This window comes from Danio aesculapii, chromosome 7 (assembly GCF_903798145.1).
Source record: "Danio aesculapii chromosome 7, fDanAes4.1, whole genome shotgun sequence".
Taxonomy (NCBI): domain Eukaryota; kingdom Metazoa; phylum Chordata; class Actinopteri; order Cypriniformes; family Danionidae; genus Danio; species Danio aesculapii.
In genome coordinates, this window is record NC_079441.1 from 14976297 (window position 1) to 14999292 (window position 22996).

Here is a 22996-nt window from a genome sequence, read left to right on the forward strand (position 1 = left end):
AAAGAGCACCTTTGGGATGTGGTGAAACGGGAGATTCACATCATGAATGTACAGGCGACAAATCTGCAGCAATTGCGTGATGTTATCATGTCAGTATGGACCAAAATCTCTGAGGAATTTTCCAGTACCTTGTTGAATCTATGCCATAAAGTGGCCGGTGAGTGTAAGTCATGATCTGAGTTACATTGATGAAAAATAGTCAAAGTTTTTAGTAATAGCCACAATTATACGAAGTTTATTCAAATTGTGAGATATAGTATTTGTTGAAACTATAAATTTCAAGTCATATTATGAGACATAAAGCTACTTTACAAAATATACTGCAATCATGAAAAATAAATTACTCTCTGTATTTGTGGAGATTTGTAAAATTCTATATAATGCGTGACTACACAGAATAACTCAAGTCAGAACAGATACATGTCATTTCCACCAGAGAAAGCATACTGTGTTTGATTGTATGTTTTATGACTAAAGAAAAAGGGGAGCACAGACTGCATTCAGTGTTTTTGACAAGTCCTGCTTAAGATAAATGCATGTGTAAATCACAAAGACAAGTTGTTTCTGCCCAAGGCAAAGCAATCCTGTCATGTAAGAACAAACTAGACATGATTTTCAGAGCTACTTAACAAAAGAGAACTTCAAATGTGCACTAAAAAGATTTTCATGTGTGCATAACAGTTTCTGACGTAACACCATTAACTTGTCAACTTCTTGACAATGACTATTTTTGACAGGCGCTAAATGAGGTTGATTTAAACTGCGTGTGTAATATGTTTGCAGAACGCTGTTTTACTTAGCTTATATTCAGACACACACTAAAAAAAAGTCCAAATATCTAAAAGTTCTTAAATCAAGAAGTATAGTAAAACATATTTAGTTTTCAGAAGTAACCCAGCAGGCACAGGACGTCAACATGACGTAAGATTGATGTTGTACCCCAAAGTTGTGGGACGTTGCATTTTGTTTGGAAATGAAAATCAGTTTCTGTGCCCGAAGATCAGGTTGTCGTGGTCCTAACCTTCGACCATTCCACAATGCACCGGCCCCTTAAGACTCCCCCTGTAGGTGGTGGGCCCGCATCGTAACCGGGCATTGTAACTGTCCTCGACGCCTACCTAGGGAGGTGTTTCAGGCATGTGCCACCGAGAGGAGGTCTCGGGGAAGACCCTGGGCATGCTTGAGGGACTATGTCTCTCGGCTGGCCTGGGAACGCCTCGGGATCCCCCCGGAGGAGCTAAAGGAAGTGTCTGGGGAGAGGGAAGTCTGGAGTTCTCTCCTAAGACTGCTGCCCCCGCGAGCCGACCCCGGATAAGCGGATGAAAATGACATGACATGAAAATCTGGTTGACGCCAGTGTCCAATGTTGCATTTTGGTCACTTTCCAATGTAACCTAAAAACAACCAAATATCAATGTCTGCTTGACGTTGTGTGGATGTCAGTGGTGGAAAGAGTACTGAAAAATCCTACTCAAAGGAAAGTACCATTACTTGCCCAAAAATGTAGTGCAAGTAGAGTAAAAGTATCTTTTGTAAATATTACTTAACTACGAGTAAAAAGTAGCCCTTTTAAAAGTACTCAAGTGTGTGTGTGTGTGTGTGTGTGTGTGTGTGTGTGTGTGTAAACGTAACATCCTGTAGTGCATGTAGTTATTTTTTAAGACTATTTAGCGATTTCAGACACCATACAGTAAACATCCTTCATCTTCTCATCAGTGACGTGCAGTCTAAACAGACTCTGGGGCATTGTGTGTCCTGATTTTGGACATCTTTTTGGACACTTGTAGTGCCTCCTAATGGTTTGTTGCATTTATAAAGCGCCCATGTCTTGATGTTGTTCAGTATGATGCGATTTACTTTTCTATGTGCAATTTGATTGGACAGGAATCACAGAACTGATTTTTCTACTTAGCCAATCCCCATAGACAAGAAACAATTAAATAGTGACTTAAAAAAGTGGAGTAAAAGTACCGATATAGCACTAAAAATGTACTCAAGGGTAAGTAAAGTCATTTGAGTATTTCTAATTTGTTACTTTACACCGCTGGTGGATGTTACCACTATGACGTCTATCAGACAATGGGTTTTGGTTGCCATACCTGACGAATAAATGTCACTATTTGATGTCCATATGACGTTGTCTTAAGATGTTGGCCTGACGTTGGATTTTGGTCGCTTACCAATGCAACCTAAAATCAACCAAATATCAAAGTCATTTGACGCCGTTATTGGATAACGCACATTGAATGTTGGTCACCCGACATCACAACCTAAATCTAACCTAATATCAACGTCTTATGGCATTGTGTGCCTGCTGGGAATAAGTCAAAATTCTGTTATTTTCTCCTTTAAACAAGTAAAATAATGTGCCAATGGGGTAAGTAAAATAAACTTGGTTATTTTGGTTAAAAATAAGATTATTTTGCTTACCCCATTGGCAAATTATTTAGCTTGTTTTAAGAAAAAATATAGGTTTTGTTTAAAAACTAAAAAAAGTACTTGTTCTGATCTATACTTCTGCAATATATAAAACTACAACTGATCATAACAAATTGTATCAAATTTTAAATTATTAAAACCTGTCAAAAATATATATAAATTTGAAATGACAAATACAATGCAAAAAAATCTGGGTTCCTCAGAATTGATTTGTATTGGGGCAACACGAAGGAACTATGTTAACTTATTAGATTTTACAAAATTTGAGTAGATTGAACCTAAAACAACTGAATTGTCTCCAAACAACCTCAAGAATTGTGTTGTTTCAGCTTATTTTAATTAAGTAGTTAAAATGTAAATAAGAGCAAATGTCATTTGTTTGAGTGCATTGTTTTACGGCTCATCCTTAAATATAGACTTTTATTATGTAATTAAACAATTCTAATATGCGTGACCATTTTTGCTATATAAAATAAATATGTTGGGTGTTTCTGTAAATCAAGGTAATTAAATTTATTTTTGACTTATTTCTGAGAAACAAAACAGTATTTACTTGTCTAGAAAACGCTTCTTATTTATGGATTTTAATTAATAAATGTATTTAAAATTGTAATTAAAATACATTATTTAAAAACAGTTCAAAAACTCCTAAGAAAAGTATGTGATTGCAGTGAACCCTTTTTTTCTGGCTTTCCAGTCACTAAAGAGTGAGTAATATCTAAAACGAAAAAAACAATAAGCACTTGAGACGTCAGTAAAACATGTCAAGGCCTCAGGCGGCTTCTCTGCTTTGTCTGTCTCAGTTATCAGTGTTAGGAGGAGCCTCTCGTCTTAATATAATGCTGTAGTTGTGCTTATCTGAAGCTCGGCTATCTATGGAAGAGCAGAGGAGCTGTAGAGATGTTTGTTCTGACGGGATCGGCCCTCTTGTGTGGCTCCCTTTGAACCGCTACCCTTCCCATGGGTGCGCAGAGAAACACGCTCTCTTTCACAAAGAAAAATACAGACTGAAAGGCTTTACAGAGACTAATGACAGCCAGCAGGAGCCTCTTGGATGCGAGGTGAGGCGATGACCCTGAAGAAGCTGTTTTTTGTAGTATATATACTTTAGAAGAGTTTTACTTTGTTGCTGATATTTTCTTTCAGATATCTTACGAGGATTAAATCAAATTGGTTCATGTTAATCAAAAAGTTCAATTAAAATATTTGATGTGTAAGCACAGTTTAAGATACTTTGAATATTTTACAATAAGGCCTTTTTTTGTTAAACAGGCTGTTAAAATACAATTGTTTAAAAGGTGTAATTGCTTTATTTTTGCTTTTTGTTATTTGTGTAAGGCAATGGGTTTACTCGCTTTATTAAGTAAAGTCAACTTTTGTATTGGAATGAGTTTACACTCTTTTTAAAGTAAAGTCAACACTTGTAAGGCAATGGGTTTACTCACTTTTTGAAGTGAAATCAACTATTGTAAGGCAATGAGTTTACTCACTTTTTTTAAGTAAAGTCAACTCTTGTAAGGCAATGAGTTTACTCACTTTTTTAAGTGAAATCAACGCTTGTAAGGCAATGGGTTTACTCACTTTTTTAAGTGAAATCAACTCTTGTAATGCAACGAGTTTACTCATTTTTAAAGTAAAGTCAACGCTTGTAAGGCAATGGGTTTACTCACTTTTTTAAGTGAAATCAGCGCTTGTAAGGCAATGAGTTTACTCACTTTTTTAAGTGAAATCAACGCTTGTAAGGCAATGAGTTTACTCACTTTTTTAAGTGAAATCAACGCTTGTAAGGCAATGGGTTTACTCACTTTTTTTAAGTGAAATCAACGCTTGTAAGGCAATGAGTTTACTCACTTTTTTAAGTGAAATCAACGCTTGTAAGGCAATGAGTTTACTCACTTTTTTAAGTGAAATCAACGCTTGTAAGGCAATGAGTTTACTCACTTTTTTAAGTGAAATCAACGCTTGTAAGGCAATGAGTTTACTCACTTTTTTTAAGTGAAATCAACGCTTGTAAGGCAATGGGTTTACTCACTTTTTTAAGTGAAATCAACGCTTGTAAGGCAATGAGTTTACTCACTTTTTTAAGTGAAATCAACGCTTGTAAGGCAATGGGTTTACTCACTTTTTTAAGTGAAATCAACTCTTGTAATGCAACGAGTTTACTCATTTTTAAAGTAAAGTCATCACTTGTAAGGCAATGGGTTTACTCACTTTTTTAAGTGAAATCAACGCTTGTAAGGCAATGAGTTTACTCACTTTTTTAAGTGAAATCAACGCTTGTAAGGCAATGAGTTTACTCACTTTTTTAAGTGAAATCAACGCTTGTAAGGCAATGGGTTTACTCACTTTTTTAAGTTAAATCAACTATTGTAATGCAACGAGTTTACTCATTTTTAAAGTAAAGTCAACACTTGTAAGGCAATGAGTTTACTCATTTTTATGAGTGAAATCAACTATTGTAAGGCAATGGGTTTACTCACTTTTTTAAGTAAAGTCAACTCTTGTAATGCAATGGGTTTACTCACTTTTTTAAGTAAAGTCAACTCTTGTAAGGCAATGAGTTTACTCACTTTTTTAAGTGAAATCAACTATTGTAAGGCAATGAGTTTACTCACTTTTTTAAGTGAAATCAACTATTGTAAGGCAATGAGTTTACTCACTTTTTTAAGTAAAGTCAACACTTGTAATGCAATGGGTTTACTCACTTTTTTAAGTAAAGTCAACTCTTGTAAGGCAATGAGTTTACTCACTTTTTTTAAGTGAAATCAACTCTTGTAAGGCAATGAGTTTACTCACTTTTTTAAGTGAAATCAACTCTTGTAAGGCAATGGGTTTACTCACTTTTTTAAGTTAAATCAACTATTGTAATGCAACGAGTTTACTCATTTTTAAAGTAAAGTCAACACTTGTAAGGCAATGAGTTTACTCATTTTTATGAGTGAAATCAACTATTGTAAGGCAATGGGTTTACTCACTTTTTTAAGTAAAGTCAACTCTTGTAATGCAATGGGTTTACTCACTTTTTTAAGTAAAGTCAACTCTTGTAAGGCAATGAGTTTACTCACTTTTTTAAGTGAAATCAACTATTGTAAGGCAATGAGTTTACTCACTTTTTTAAGTGAAATCAACTATTGTAAGGCAATGAGTTTACTCACTTTTTTAAGTAAAGTCAACACTTGTAATGCAATGGGTTTACTCACTTTTTTAAGTAAAGTCAACTCTTGTAAGGCAATGAGTTTACTCACTTTTTTTAAGTGAAATCAACTCTTGTAAGGCAATGAGTTTACTCACTTTTTTAAGTGAAATCAACTCTTGTAAGGCAATGAGTTTACTCACTTTTTTAAGAAACGTCAACTATTGTAATGCAATTGGTTTACTCACTTTTTTAAGTAAAGTCAAGTCAACTCTTGTAATGCAATGGGTTTACTCACTTTTTTAAGTAAAGTCAACTCTTGTAATGCAAACAAAGTATATTTTCATCTTAGTAAATTTTAACTACAATAATGTTGGTGAATAAAGTAATGGATTCTTATTGTAAAGTGAGATTAATTTGGTAGAAAAGTTTCAGGCAAAAGTTTTACAAAGAAAGATTTTTCAGTTTTTTTGGAAAATGAAATGGCAAAGTATCTGTAAAATGGTAATGATTTTTATAATAACATATAGAAAACTATAAGTGATCATAATAAATTGTATTGTCTTTTAAATGATTAAAAAGCACATGTTTAAAATGACAAAAAAACAACATAAATTTAAAATGACAATATTTTAGGGCTGATCCTTAAACAGTTTCTTTTATTATGTTATCAATTTATTCTTGTACTAATATGCGTGACCATTTTTTTGGTGTATAGAGAGAACTATGAATTGAACTGCAACCGTAAATATGATTCTTTTTTGCTGCTTGGTGGTCTGGGTTACTTTTATACGAGGAAAATTAGATTCAGAGAGAAACATGAATTGAACTGAGACTGTAAATATCATTCTGTTGCTGCTTGGTGGTCTGGGATACGGGCCAGAGTTTAGATTGCACGTCTAAGTGTTTGATTAAAGATAAAGGTTGTTATTTTGTAAGTTTAAGCTTCAATGCTTCAGTAGAACTTTTCAATAAGCCGTCCTCTCACATACAGGTCACACAGTTCATGTTTTAAGAAAAATGCATTTGTCACTCAGTGTCCTTGCAAAGAAATGTAACCTCCTTAAAGGCAGATTGCATAATGTCCATGTATTTTATGAATAGTGGATTATGACACATACACGCAAAGGGAAAAGAAATGGTATTTTCAATTTGAATGAATCGTTTTTCCATGTTTAAACTAGTCTCTGTTGTCCTGTCCTTTTCAGGCCCACCTGGTGGCAGCATTTGAGCAGAGTTTGGGCAACATGACCATCCGACTCAAGAGCCTCACTATGACCGCAGAACAAAAAGTAAATATGATCACTCTGAGTTCACACAGAACGCATTTTTTCTCCAATGCGCTACTTTTCTAATGTAAACATGGCTTGATGGACGTGTTTGACTGTTATGCTCACGTCTCGCATATTTTGAAGTGTACGCACATGAGCGGCACAGTTTTTTAGACGCTGTGTCAAGTTAAAAGATCTTCAACTTTCACATTCAGTTCTGCTCATCACTGTCAGTTCCAAAGCAGTGGACTAATCAGAAGAGCTCAGAGGCAGTATAATTGCTGCAAGTTTCTGTTTACAGGAGCTCAGTGTCTGGATATCCTCATGCTTTATGTTGTGCTTTTTTTCAAACCATTCCTGAGCACTGTGTCTTGTATTTTTAGAAGCAAAAACGCATTCGTGTGAATGAGTCCACTGCGTTTGAACTGACAGTGATGACCACCACTGTAAAAATTGAAGATCTTTTAACTTCCCACCGCTCATGTGCATGGTCCTTTAAAACACACAAGACGTGAGCATTACGGTCACACATCAAGCACATGTTTAGATTAAAAAACTATAGAAATATAGCACATTTGAAAGGAAAAACACATTCTGTGTGAACTGCCCCTTACACATGCATTTATTATAACACTTGTTCATTAACCGACTAAACACATTTCACTAGACTGGACCACAGCGGTTTTGTAGAAAATGTAATTTATATAAAATGTAAAGAGTTCAGATGGAATTTTCTTCTAAAATGAGCATTTTTCTAAGGCTATATTTTTGTAGGTTCAGTTAAATCACTTTTATGGCCATGAGCAGGTTTTTTCATTGCCTTAAAAGTCAGCATGAACTAGAAGTTGCAGAGACTTTTTTTTTCTAGATTAATTATTGAGTAGGGCGGGAATTTATTTTTGTGCATAAATCTCTTGTAGCAAATTAATAGGAACAGTGGCATAGTTAAGAATACTGTGGCTGATGCCATTAAACTGACGTCAACAGAGAAGGACCACCACTCCAAATGCAGAAGCAAATGGTTTTGATTGAATATTACCTTTCATTATTAACTTGCTTGGATTAATTGTAAACATTGTAAATTTTGTTTTCACATAGACTTTGAAGTGAATAACTGAACATAAAGATAGGAGCCTGATAAAATGCATCCGAACGAATTGCTATGAAGATGCCTTGCTGCTGACATGGATTCAGTAATAGTCTAATAGAGAATATATTGTTTGTGATCTTTTTTTATATTAGGACTCTGAACTGAATGAGTTGAGGAAAACCATTGAGCTGCTAAAGAAGCAAAACGCAGTGGCTCAAGCGGCGATTAATGGTGTCATCAACACACCAGAACTCACCTGCAAGAGTGAACGCACAGGTGAGAGAGAGAGAAATAATCCATCAAGACATGCGGTCAATTAAAGTCAACAAACTCACCACAATCATATGGCATTTGAAGTGACCTAAATGAGTTCTGTACCTTATTTGGTGTATAAATTTATGGTCATTTTTGAGCATTCTGTCACGAAACACTTTATATACAGTTGAAGTCAGGATTATTAGCCCCCTTTTGAATTTTTGTTTTCTTTTTTTAAATATTTCCCAAATGATGTTTATCAGAGCACGAAAATTTTCACAGTATGTCTGATAATATTTTTTCTTCTAGAGAAATTATAATTTGTTTTATTTTGGCTAGAATAAAAGCAGTTTTTAATTTTAAGGTCAAAATTATTAGCCCCTTAAAGCTAAAGTTTTTTCGATACTCTACAGAACAAACCATCGTTATACAATAACTTGCCTAGTAAACCTAATTACCTAGTTAAGCCTTTAAATGTCACTTTAAGCTGTATAGAAGTGTCTTGAAAAATATCTAGTCAAATATTATTTACTGTCATCATGGCAAAGATAAAATAAATCAGTTATTAGAAAAGAGTTATTAAAACTGTTATGTTTAGAAATGTGTTGAAAAATCTTCTCACTGTTAAACCGAACTTGGGGAAAAAATAAACAGGGGGGCTAATAATCCAGGGAGGCTAATAATTCTGACTTCAACTAAACAAAATATGTAATGATTCTGTCACAAAGTACTTTATATTTTTATATAATATATATAATTTTATTGCAATTCCCATAAATAATAGTTTTATCATTTAAAATGTTATATTATACTAGTTATAATATTATAATAATATATTATACACTGTGAGAAGGCATCACGGTGGCGCAGTGGGTAGCACAATCGCCTCACAGCAAGAAGGTCGCTGGTTCGAGCCTTGGCTGGGTCAGTTGGCATTTCAGTGTGGGGTTTGCATGTTCTTCCCGTGTTCACGTGGGTTTTCTCCGGGTGCTCCGGTTTCCCCCACAAGTCCAAAGACATGAGCTATAGGTGAATTGAATAAGCTAAGTTGTGCGTAGTGTCTGTGTGTGAATGAGTCTGTATGGATGTTTCCCAGTGATGGGTTTCAGCTGGAAGGGCATGAGCTGCGTAAAACACATGCTGGATAAGCTGGTGGTTCATTCCACTGTGGCGACCCCAGATTAATAAAGGGACTAAGCAGAAAAGAAAATGAATGAATGAACACTGTGAGAAAATTAATTATGCTATACTATACTATGATTTATGTACATGTATTCTAAAATTATATTATATTATATTATATTATATTATATTATATTATATTATATTATATTATATTATATTATATTATATTATATTATATTATATTATATTATATTATATTATATTATATTATATTATATTATATGTATAATAAAGAGTCTATAGTGACTGGAATGTAGGGACAGGCACAACATAATTATTTTATTACTGAAATTACAAATAATACAGAAAAGTAGTTTTATGCAATTGTTTATACAAATATTGTAGTGTAGACACACAAATATATGACAATTATACAACTGAAGCTGACTGTATGATTCAGGAGGTGAGGATAGTCAAAATATAGGTCTTTAAGTTCATATTTTTCATCACAAATTATTCATGGATACACATACAAACTAAATTGTCAGAGATTACTTGATATAATTTATTATTCAAAACTGTTTGATTAAAGATGTTTTTTGGGGTTTATTTTTCAAATATTGCCATATTGACAACACACACTTAATGCACAAATACACTTCATTGAACATGTACACACAGACGTCACCTTTTTTGAAAGAACACTAAACACAATATAACTGCAGGTTAACTATTCTTATAAACAATGTCCGTCCTATACACAACTCTGTAACTTTTCTGATTTTGACTGTAATGCAGTAATGTTCACCTTTTGTAAAGCTGCTCTGAAACAATAATTATTGTCAAGTTTATCTGTACAAATAAACTTGAATTGAATTGACATTGTCAGACGTACTCATATATTGTTGTAGTTTTGTTGTTTTTGATGGCATCTAAAATTCTTCTCTACTTGTCAGGTAATAACAGTTCAGGGCTGGGAGCGCCGCCGGATCTGCGTATGCGCAGACAGCACTCGTCTGACAGCGTCTCCAGCATCACCAGTGCCACCAGTCACTCCAGCCTGGGCTCCAACATGGACAACCCCGACTCCAGCAGCAAGAAGAAGAAGAAGAACTGGGTGAGCAAGCACACATTCCTCGCATCAATGTCTAACATCCTGACAACTGTCTAATCACTGCTAATCATTGTGTTGTGTTTCTGCATTCTACCTTTATCTGTGTCTAACATTTGTCTGTTGTGTTTTTGTGTAAAGACGCTTAACACAAATAAACATGCCTTGAGTGTTACAAAAATGTAATGGATTTTACCTAAAATTAAAATGAGTTCAAATGCAAAAACCTCCGAATGCTGGAAAAGTCCGAAATTTTCTTCTAAAACTTTTAATTTTTCCCAGCCTCCTATGTTTATGTTCAGTTTTCACATCAAAGGCTATAAATATAACCTACTCTATGTAGGTTATAGTAAATTATCCTACTCTTTGTAGGACAAAAGTAAAATGACTGACCCTACACATAGGAACATGTGAAAAATGCTCATTTTAGAAGACAGTTTCAGATGGCACTTACAGGTTTTTGCATCTAAACTCTTCAAATATATCCAAACCGTTGTACGTTTCTTTCTGTTAAACATGAAAAAAGAAGATATTTTGAAAAAAACATATTGGTAGTAGGATAAAACACTATGAAAGTCGATGGATAGCATTTATGGATATTTTTTTAAAACATCTTCTTTTGTGTTCAACAGAAATTGAGAAACTCAAATAGGTTTTTGTAGTGTAAGTTAGTTTATTTTGTACATAGAGTTCAATAATGCTCTTTTTGTTTCGTTGTGTCATGCTGGCTGTAGCTGGTGACCTGTGCTGGAGGTGTCGAGTCAGATGATGAATGTGAATACGTATGTTAAATATGAGTCCAAAAGAGCCTCTGAAAAAAAAAATAGTATCCCCAAACTGTAGTCCTGACCTGAGATTAGCTGTCCTTGTAGATTTATGTACTATATACACAGGCTAACTTTTATAGCTATACAACTTAGACATAGAATGCATTAAATTGCTCAAAAGCGAAGACATTTAGAGTGTCACAAGAAATGTTTTTTTTTTAAACAAACCATTTCAACTTTCTTTTCATCAAAACATCTTGAAAAACAATTTGTCCCTCTTCCACAATATTAAGCTAATCTCTAATCATCAGTTGTTAAGGCGTTAATCGTTAATGCTCAAATGGTCGTGGCTCTTATTGTGTCAGAGGAACTTATGAGCCAAGCGGCTCACAACTGAGCTCCTGATTATTCTTATTTTTTTAACCTGTCAAAAAAAGTTTCTGATTCTACATTAAGATTCTCTTAATGTAGTTAAGTAGTAGTTGTTCCTGTTAGTGGTAGATAGTTTCATGTGAAGTACTGTCCATTGCTGGACACACCACACACACACACACACACACACACACACACACACACACACACACACGGCTGAATGTGCTTCTCTGTCTCTGTTTTCCACTGTGCTGTCGATTCATATGGCAGGTGTATGAGGTAAGAATGTGTTTAGAGAGTCTTGGTTAACCAGCTTCACTAACCTGCTAACCTCACTGTCTTCCTCCCCCTGACTCTTCCCGTGCTTCCAGTCCGCTTTTCCCTTATTGCTCTTTTTCTGTCTTATTTAAAAAAAAATTATATTATATTATATTATTTATATTATTATATTTATTTATGATTTTAAAAGGATGTTAATCTTAATATAACACAGGAATGTTAGTAGAAAATCCTAAATGAAGGTATGAAGTATATAGAGTGAGAATAAAAGTGGTCTCAAAATAGAACCCTGAGGAACCCCACATACAAGAGGGGTAATAGTAGAAGAAACATCTCCTAAACTCACTTAGTTGTTTATAAGTTTATTTCTTGTGATTTGTTGCAGTTTTTTATTGTGATGTTTCATGATGAACTTATGATTATTATTTTTATTTTTTAAAATTTGAATTTAGTTTTGTTTGTTTTGATTTTTATATAAAATATTTACCATCTTTACTTCTCGTTAGTAATGATAATAACTGTCAAAATAGCTGTAAAACTAAAACTACAGTCTAAAACTCAAGTATATACAAAACTTTTTAGTGATTCATGAGTAATTATATTTATTTATGCTTTAAAAATGCTGTTTATTTTAGTGTAACAAAAATCTGTAGAAATGTTTTGCCTGCAAGCCCTAAATATAAAAGTAATAAGATAAGTCCCAAAATAGAACTCAGAGGAACCCCACAAACAAGATGGGTAATAGTAGACGAAAAATCCCCTCAACTCACTTAGTTGGTTAGAAAGCTTATTTCTTGTGATTTGTTTCTCACACCCTTTACTCCATTCTCCAAAAAATAATTATAATTTTCATTTTATTTTTGTTTGGTTTTGATTTCTATGCTGAAGTATTTAATTCCTAAAACTAAAAGCTAAGTACATTCACAACTATACATAAAACAGCACATCAAAAACTCCACTTTATCTTCAAACTGCTAGATGTGAATGATGCCCAGCTCTGCCTCTTCATTTTGTGCTGTTTCTCTGTGTCGTCCTGCTGTGTTTCCTGTGTCCTGCTTCCACTGATCATTCTGGTGTTTTTCTGTAACTCTATACTCATGATATGTCTCTGTTATCATTGCAGCTTCGCAGCTCCTTCAAACAGGCCTTCAGTAAGAAGAAATCCCCCAAATCAGCATCGTCTCATTCCGACATCGAGGAGATGACCGATTCTTCTCTACCATCTTCACCAAAACTCCCTCATAACGGCAGCGGCTCCACGGCTCTGCTGCGCCGCAACACTCACTCCAGCTCAATGTAAGTTCAATTTTATTTATTTATTTATTTGTATGCATGTTTGTATATGTAAAATAATTATAAATATTTGTAAAGGTTACAAAACTATATATATATATATATATATATATATATATATATATATATATATATATAGCGAATTTTTTTTTCTCTCTGTTGTTGTGCAAAATAGTTATGAATTGCTGTGATATTGTGTTGGCGGAAAGCACAAGCTGCAAGTGTTTTTCTGTTTATTTACCACAAGAGGGCATCAGAGAAACTTGATGTTTGATCATGACATTTAATCATGAAAGATGCAAACAAATATGCTAGTATACATTATTTTAACACAAATCAAAATGGACTGATGTAAGATTTCTGGACCACTGTTTTTTAACTATAAGTAACTACAGTATTGTGTTATCATACTATAATATATTTTATAATTTAAATATATTATATAATTGAAAAAATTTATTAATAGGTATAAATGCTCAATTAACTTGACTGGTTGGAAAATAATTTGATATATATTGATAAGAAGGACAATTATTTTTTTTATTTAGTCTGAAATAAAACTATGACTTAATTAAAATAAACAATATATATATATATATATATATATATATATATATATATATATATATATATATATATATATATTAATAATAATAATAGTAATAACAGCAAAGTTACATAATAGAATTACTAAACTGAAAATATAAAAATTAAAACCAATTTAGAATAAAATTGTGTACATAAAAATACTAATATAACGCTTAGTGACTGATATTAATGCACATTTAAGGAGGTCATGAAAATTAAATCAAAAATAAAACAAATTAAGACTAGTTTTTAAATAAGGTATTTGTTTTTCCAAAAATTAAATGGTTTTAGATAAATATTGATAAGTAGGACAATTATTTTTTCAATTAAATCTGATCTAAAACTATGACTTGATTAAAATAAATAAAAAATGCGTATAAAAAAGACAATAATAATAATAATAATAATAATAATAATGATGTATTAATTCATTTATTTATTTTCCTTTAGTTTAGTCCTTTATTTTATAGGGGTCATCACAGTGGAATGAACCACCATAATAAGAATAATTTTAAAATAAGAACAAAGGTACATAATAGAATTACTAAAACTGAAAATATAAAACAAAAAAAATTCAATATAAAAATTGTATATAAATAATACTAAAATAACGCTTAGGGATATTAATGGCACATTTAAGGAGGCCAGGGCTTTGTTTTATAAATGAAAATGCCGTTTGAAATTAAACTAAATCAGACAAGTTTTTAAATCGTGTATGTGTTGTTGTTTGCAGACTGTCAGACTGTCTGGACGGTGAAGCGGAGACAGTGATGCAGCTGAGGAACGAGCTGAGAGAGAAGGAGATGAAGCTGACAGACATTCGGCTGGAGGCTCTGAGCTCTGCACATCAGCTTGACCAGCTCAGAGAGGCCATGAACCGCATGCAGGTCTGACACACTAATCACATACATTACCCACAGTGCCTCATTCTGCAGCAGGGCTTTTAGAGAAAACAGTGGCCAGCATAAACGAGTACATTATGCCAAAAAGTTAGATATACATCCGTTTCTTAGGGAATTTGGACAATATATATTGGTTTTATTAACATTTTAATTGTAAAATGAGGGTGGTCACTTAATATTTTAGGGTAAGACCTAATTTTCATTCATTCATTTTCTTTTCCGCTTAGTCCCTTTATTAATCAAGGGTCGCCACAGCGGAATGAACCACCAACTTCTCCAGCATATGTTTTACACAGCGAGTGCCCTTCCAGCTGCAACCCAACACTGGGAAACACCCATAAACTCCTGCATTCACACACACATACACTACGGCTAATTTAGCTTATTCATTCACCTACAGCGCATGTCTTTGGACTTGTGGGGGAAACCGGAGCACCCGGAGAAAACCCACGCGAACACGGGGAGAACATGCAAACAAAGATTTCTTAAAGGCAGCCTGTATTGTCGACCATAAAAATAAATAAGTAAGCTCATGTACATACACATACACATACAATATAAAGGTATCAAAACAGTTTTGTTATTTTAACACTTTTATTCTAAAATAATAGTCTGGTCACTTAATATTTTATGGTAAGACAGAATTTCATTTGATTTAATTTCTATAATTTTCTTCTCTGTAATTCTAAAAATTACAAAAAAAATTCAACTTAATTTAATATTTTGTGTGACATAGTTCATTTTCTTTTTTATTCAAATTTTATTTTCATCATTTATTAATTTGTTAAAGTCGTTCAGGTTTTGGCTTTGCCACTGACTAGTTTAATATAAAGCCAATAACCAGATTCGCACAAATACTGTATAGAATCCTAGAGAAAGAATTCATTTTAAAGTAAGTCAAGTTAGAGTCTTTATTTTATTATTATTGTTGTTATTTATTTATTTATTTTTTGTTGGGCTGTACTATACTAGTTACTACTATACTACTATTTTTACTATAGGCTGTATTATTTCTGCTGGTCACTGAAATGTTTTGTGTGTGTGTTCTGACAGGGGGAGATCGAGAAGTTAAAGTCAGAAAATGATCGTCTGAAGGTTGAGAGCCATGCGAGTGGGAGCCGAGCTTCCTCTCAGGTGTCAGTCTATAACCCCACACCGACCCCCACGCCAGGCCTGTCCCAACACAGCCTCAACCTCACAGAGTCCACCAGCTTCGGTAACAATCCTCATGTTTCTTCTGGGTAAAATTACTTACCAGTCTACTCAGGATTTTACAATTGCAGGATTTTAATGAAGGGTTCCCCTAAATCAATCAAAAGGAAGTGTTCATTAACTTTTTGGGGTTTTTTTTACCACAAGAGGGCATCGGAGACACTCAAAAACTTGACATTTGATGATGAAAAATTGTCTTTTTTATTTTAAAAAAACTGTTAAGTAATAAATAAAATCACCAAAAATATTATTACACTAAAATTGATAATACACCAATTTAAAAAAAGACCAAAAAGTACTGATATAATACTTCTGGTAAATAAATAAATAAATAAATAAATAAATAAATAAATAAATAAATAAACAACAAATAAGCAAACAAACAAACAAATAAATACTTTTATGAATTGTAAAAAGTTATACAAATTAAATTACCAAAAAGTACTGATATAAAACTTCTGGCAAATAAAAAAACAACAAATACATAATAAATAAATATATAAATAAACAAACAAATAAATAAATAAATACTTTTATGAATGTTAAAAATTTCAACAAATTAAATGACTAAAAAGGACTGATATAAAACTTCAGGTAAATAAATAAATAAACATGTAAACAAACAAACTAATAAATAAATAAATACTTTTATGAATTAAAAAAATGTAAACAAATTAAATTACCAAAAAGTACTGAAATAAAACTTCTGATAAATAAATAAATAAACAAGCAAACAAACAAAAAATAATAATAAAATAAATACTCTTATGAATCATAAACATTTAAACAAATTAAATTACCAAAAAGGACTTATGTAAAACTTCTGGTAAATAAATAAATAAATAAATTAATTAATTAATTAATTAATTAATTAATTAATTAATTAATTAATTAATTAATTAATTAATTAATTAATTAATTAATTAATTAATTAATTAATTAATTAATTAATTAATTAATTAATAAAAGAAAACAAATAAATAAATAAATAAACTAACTAAATAATAAATAAATAATTACTGAATTTTAAAAATTTTAACAAATTAAATTACCAAAAAGGACTGATATAAAACTTCTGATAAATAAATAAATAAATAAACAACAAATAAATAAATAAATAAACAAGCAAGCAAACAAACAAATAAGTAAATACTTTTATGAATTAAAAAAATTTAAACAAATTAAATTACCACAAAGTACTGTTATAAAACTTCTGGCAAGCAAGCAAATAAATAAATAAATAAATAAATAAATAAACAAATAAATAAATAAATAAACACTAAAGTCTTTTGGGTAGCATTCACAATAATGAAAGCTCAGGAATATAGTTCTGAAAACACACACAAGTTAAAATTAAAAACACAATATTAAAACTACATTTAAAAATGTATAGATCTTTTTTCAATTTAAAATAAATTCAGCCCTACAATTTATCAAAAATCATCTCACACAAGGCATTGTGTATATTGTGATAACTGTTGAATTTCTGCTGCTGCACCAAATTTGAAAAAAAAAACAACAGCAAATTCAGTCCCATTAAAATACAAGAAGCAGAAAGAAACGTCTAGTGAAATCTTAATTGCACTGATGCATCATGCTGCTTTCTAAAGTGTGTTTTGTGAGGAAGAATGATGCAGTGTGTGTGTGTTTTCAGACATGTTGCTGGATGACTCTGGTGGAGATGGAAGCTCACGTAAAGAAAGTAGACATGTGAAAATAGTCGTCAGTCTTCAAGAGGACGTCATGTGTAAAGAGGTTTGTTCCCCTTCATCGATTGGTCTCATTTTAAAATAACGCATCTTTTGAGAGAGCTTTACTTTAATGCTTCTTATTAAAAACACTTTACTATTAAAAAATGAAGCATATTTTTTATACCTACAGTTTTCTGCCATCTTTTATGCAATTAAGCTAATTTTACTCTAAACTGTACGATAACACATGTGAGTTTAGTTGTAATGGTGTGTTTTCTGTCTCTTACAGGACTGCAGGACTCGACACTTTCTCATTGGCTGCATTGGTGTGAGTGGAAAAACCAAGTGGGATGTTCTCGATGGAGTTGTACGGCGCTTGTTTAAGGTACATACATTTATAATAATTATCTGATGAGGATGAGTCATTTACAGTTGAAGTTAGAATTATTAGCCGCCTGAATTATTAGCCCTACAGTTTATTTTTTTCCCCAATTTCTGTTTAACGGAGAGCAGATTTTTTCAACACGTTTCTAAACATAACAGTTTTAATAACTCATTTCTAATCACTGATTTATTTTATCTTTGCCATGATGACAGTAAATAATATTTGACTAGATATTTTTCAAGACACTTCTATACAGCTTAAAGTGACATTTAAAGGCTTAACTTGGTTAATTAGGTTAACTAGGCAGGTTAGGGTAAATAGGCAAGGTATTGTATAATGATGGTTTGTTCTGTAGACAGTCAGAAAAAAAAAATTAGCTTATAAGGGTAATAAATTTGACCTTAAAATGGTTCATAAGAAAAATAAAACTGCTTTTTTTCTAGCCGAAATAAAACAAATAAGACTTTCTCCAGAAGAAAAAATATTATCAGACATACTGTGAAAATTTCCTTGCTCTCCTTAACATCATTTGGGAAATATTTTAAAAAGAAAAAAATCAAATGGGGCTAATAATTCTCACTTCAACTGTAGATTACATTGAGAATATATTTCTAATTATTCTCTGTCAGTTTAAGTGTATGAGAAAGGGTGTGAAATATTGGTAATGATGACTCCACTGACTTTTACATTAAAGAATATTAGCATATTTGTCTGTTAGATTCCATTCTAGCAGCTTAATGACGGAATCCGATGAATGGTTGAATGTTAAATGCATGTAAGCCTTCTTTAGTGCTTCTGAGAGGAATTCTGTTATTTCTTTAATTTATTTATATTTGTTTTCAGCCAAATTTGATCTGCCTCCAATTTTAAGTGATCATCAAATTTATACTGTAATCCTTTAATCAGTTTAGAGTTTTGATTTATATCTGATCCCATACTCTTCAGTTATTTATTAAGGACCCTATGCCACAGAGTTTTCACGCCGTTTGCGTATTTCTCACGAACATTCTGAAGTTAGTCAGAGGATGCAGGGTTAACTAATACCCAGTTAGTCCAGTTGCCTCCTGCTCACTCATACTAAAGGTGTAGTTAATTTAGTCATGTCCAAACACATTGCTAAATCGGCAATAACCAGAAATTAAATAGTCTCTGAGCTGAAGTGCCTACTGCACCAAACAGTCTTGTGCGATTCATTTGGAAATCATCTACACAGTATCAAGTTAGCAACAGACTCAACGTAATCTTCGCTGAGGCCAGCTTCCAGCCTCCGCCACTGAGACTGCAGCTCTGCACAAGACGTTTGGCCAGCGGAGAAATTAAAATGGTCGTGCCCAACTGAGTCTGGTTTCTCTCAAGGTTTTTTTTCTTCACTTCCGCCTTTAGTGAAGTTTTTTTTCCCTCTCCGCTGTCGCCACTGGCTTGCATGGTTCAGGATCTGTAGAGCTGCGCATCGATGGATTTGCTCTTCAGTGTTTGGACTCTCAGTAGTGATTATTAAACCACACTGAACTGAGCTAAACTGAACTGAACTTGAACACTACAAACTGAACTACACTGTTCCTATTTACTGTGACCTTTTATGTGAAGCTGCTTTGACACAATCTACATTGTATAAGCGCTATACAAATAAAGGTGAATTGAATTGAATTGAAAATTGAAAATCTACTGGATATAAAAGATTTCACGAGAATTCAGAATGCATCAAAATTGAACAGTTTATTTTCCAGATGAAAGTCTATCTTGCCAATTACAGAATCAAATAATTAAAGTCAACTCAGAAGTAAATGCACAACATCAATTACTCAAAGATAAATGTAAGAGTGTAGATGGAAGTCTGAATTATACATAGTCTTGAGCTTGAGAGCTCTTCACTATGGGCCGGTCTGGGTACAGACTCACAACACTGAGACCTTTCGTCCTTCTCTTTAAATAACCTATGAGAGCAATGAATGGTTCTTTTGTTAAAGTTAGCCAGTGACTTAAAGGTTTACTCATCTGTTGAGATTTTATCAAAAAATATTGAGCAAAACCTCGTCACCAGTCACACCTGAGTATCAATACCAGAGTGGAAGGAAAGTTCAGGAAAGAGGGCAAGAATGTGCCAAAGTCTATCCTGGGCCTTTTTCTTCAGATTCCAGAGTTTTTGTTGTTTTATTACAGGACACATTTAAGACTGAGTAAAAACATCCTCACAAGTCTATATGTATTGTTGTTTTATTTGTGCATTTAAAATCGATTAGGTAAATATATTTAGTCATCCAAACTTATTAAAGCAACAGGTCGAGAGGTGAAGCTCACAAAAAAAATCCCCATCAAACACTTCAACATATCTTTAGACGTGCAATTTGTATTTGCATTATACAATAAAACATTTTGTGCAAAGCGTTTTTCCTCTTAAACTCACAATATTGATATGTTAGGAATACAGCCTTCAAGGTTTTTTCTTAAATAATAAAATAATAAATAGAATCTGGGTGCATTAAATGACTACATAAAGTACAATAAATATTTATATATGATATAAATTATAATATAAATATTAATATTAACTACTATATCACTTATATAAAATATGAATACTATATATATATATATATATATATATATATATATATATATATATATATATATATATATATATATATATATTAATAAATTATTACTTTTAGTCAATTATTCAGCTATTATTTTAGTAAATTAAAGTAATTTTTAGAATATATATTATTATTATCAGTACTGATGAGTGTTAATTTATTCATTTAATCATTCATTCATTCATTCATTCATTTATTTTTGAATTCCTTCATTGATTTTATTTTCAGGACTTTTTTTACTGAAGTTTGGAAGAACTGCATTCATTTAATATTTTTAATAATATATTTATTCATTTAATTAGTTTATAAATCCTTTACCATAATGCATTAGATCTAAATAAATACATTTAATTAATAATTATTTAATCAATTATTCATTTATTTATTTTCATTTTTATCTTTCTTGCCGTAATCTTTTTTTGATTTTTCTAATCCAAAATGTATTTATGGTATCGTTTACTTAAAATTACCTATTTTGATCCTATGTCATGATTTTTATTTCTCAGTAAAAGAATAAGAATTAGTTTCATTTTTTTAAATCAGCCTTCTGACAATTTATTTCTAGTAATTGGGTAGGTCAATTTTCCTGTTAATAGTGTTGATCATGTAACTGTCTGCAGGAGTACATCAGGCACGTGGATCCGGTCAGTCATCTGGGTCTGGGCTCAGACAGTGTTGAAGGTTATCGTATTGGAGATGTGGTTCGGTGCAGCGGAGCCAACACTCCTGAACTGCTGCCCTGTGGATACCTCGTAGGAGAGAACAACACCATTAACATCTCCCTCAAAGGTGCACAATCAAAACAAAACTTCATTTATCATCATTATTTCTTTTAGCTGTTTAAAATGTTCTCTAAATGTAAATGTGCTGCTTTGATCTTTTGTTTTGCTGTGATTTTTATACTTTGTTTTTGTTGTTTTTGTTTGCTTAGTTTAGTTTTATTGTTTTGTTTATTGTTTCATCATATGTAGTTTTTGTTTGTTTGTTTTGTTTTGCTTTGCTTTGTTTTCATAGTGTTTTGTCTTGTTTAGTTTTTATTGTTTTGTATATTGTTTCTTCTTTTGTGGTTTTTTTATTTGTTTTGTTTTGTTTTATTTTTTTATTTTTTTTGTTGTTGTTTTTTTGTGTTTTGTTTTGTTTTGTTTTGTTTTGTTTTGTTTTGTTTGTTTTGTTTTGTTTTGTTTTGTTTTGTTTTGTTTTGTGTTTTGTTTTGTTTTGTTTTGTTTTGTTTTGTTTTGTGTTTTGTTTTGTTTTGTTTTGTTTTGTTGTGTTTTTTGTTTTGTGTTTTGTTTTGTTTTGTTTTGTTTTGTTTTGTTTTGTTTTGTTTTGTTTTGTGTTTTTGTTTTGTTTTGTTTTGTTTTGTTTTGTTTTGTTTTGTTTTGTTTTGTTTTGTGTTTTGTTTTGTTTTGTTTTGTTTTGTTTTGTGTTTTGTTTTGTTTTGTTTTGTTTTGTTTTGTTTTTAGGCGGAAGTGACAAACTTCAAGCTTTACATGTTTATATCAGTTTTATGTCTTCTAAACACAAATGTTGTCACCACATAGCTTATAGGTATTCTTGAAGACTAACATAAAGATGCAAACTTCTAAAAAAATTTATTTTAATTTCACTGGATATTTAAGGTATGGGCGACGCAGTGGCGCAGTAGGTAGTGTTGTCGCCTCACAGCAAGAAGGTCGCTGGTTCAAGCCTCGGCTGGGTCAGTTGGCGTTTCTTTGAGGAGTTTGCATGTTCTCCCTGCATTTGCGTGGGTTTCCTCCGGGTGCTCCGGTTTCCCCCACAGTCCAAAGAATTTGCGGTACAGGTGAATTGGGAAGGCTAAATTGTCCGTAGTGAATGAGTGTGAGTGAGTGTGCATGGGTGTTTCCCAGAGATGGGTTGACGCTGGAAGGCCATCAGCTGTGTAAAACATGTGCTGGATAAGTTGGCGGTTCATTCTGCTGTGGCGACCCCGGATTAATAAAGGGACTAAGCCGAAAAGAAAATGAATGAATAAATGAATGAATGAATTTAAGGTATGTGTCTCTCTTATTTCAGGAGTGAACTGTCAGTCGCAGGATTCTCTGGTGTTTGAGACGTTGATTCCCAAACCAATGCTGCAGCGATACGTGTCTTTGCTCCAGGAGCATCGCAGGATCATCCTTTCAGGTCCGAGCGGCACAGGAAAATCCTACCTGGCACACAGACTGGCAGAACATCTGGCACTGCAAGAGGGAAAACTGCCCAGTGACAGCAACATCGTCACCTTTAACGTCGACCATAAATCCACCAAGGTAAAATACAAATACAAGTACATTTTATTTTGTTTCAATGTTATTGTTTTGTTTTTTGTTTTGCTTTTTTGTTTTGTTTTATTTCATTTTTGTTTTGTTGATATATATGTTTTTTTGCATTTTATTTAGTTTTGTTGCGTTTTTGTTTTGTTAATTTTTAATTTTTAATTTTTTTATTTATTTATTTTTTGCATTTTATTTTGTCTTGTTTGGTTTTAT

At 32.3% G+C, this 22996-nt stretch overlaps 1 protein-coding gene across 1 annotated transcript in view; it reads left to right on the plus strand.

Moving 5' to 3' along the window:
* Positions 1–22996, plus strand: part of nav2a (neuron navigator 2a) — a 98460-nt gene that overhangs the window by 68731 nt on the left and 6733 nt on the right. Inside the window, 10 exon segments of the mRNA XM_056461087.1 lie at positions 6781–6864; positions 8086–8209; positions 10270–10430; positions 12966–13138; positions 14457–14610; positions 15679–15841; positions 17492–17592; positions 17818–17913; positions 21128–21296; positions 22542–22777. Coding sequence (XP_056317062.1) covers positions 6781–6864; positions 8086–8209; positions 10270–10430; positions 12966–13138; positions 14457–14610; positions 15679–15841; positions 17492–17592; positions 17818–17913; positions 21128–21296; positions 22542–22777 — 1461 coding nt within the window.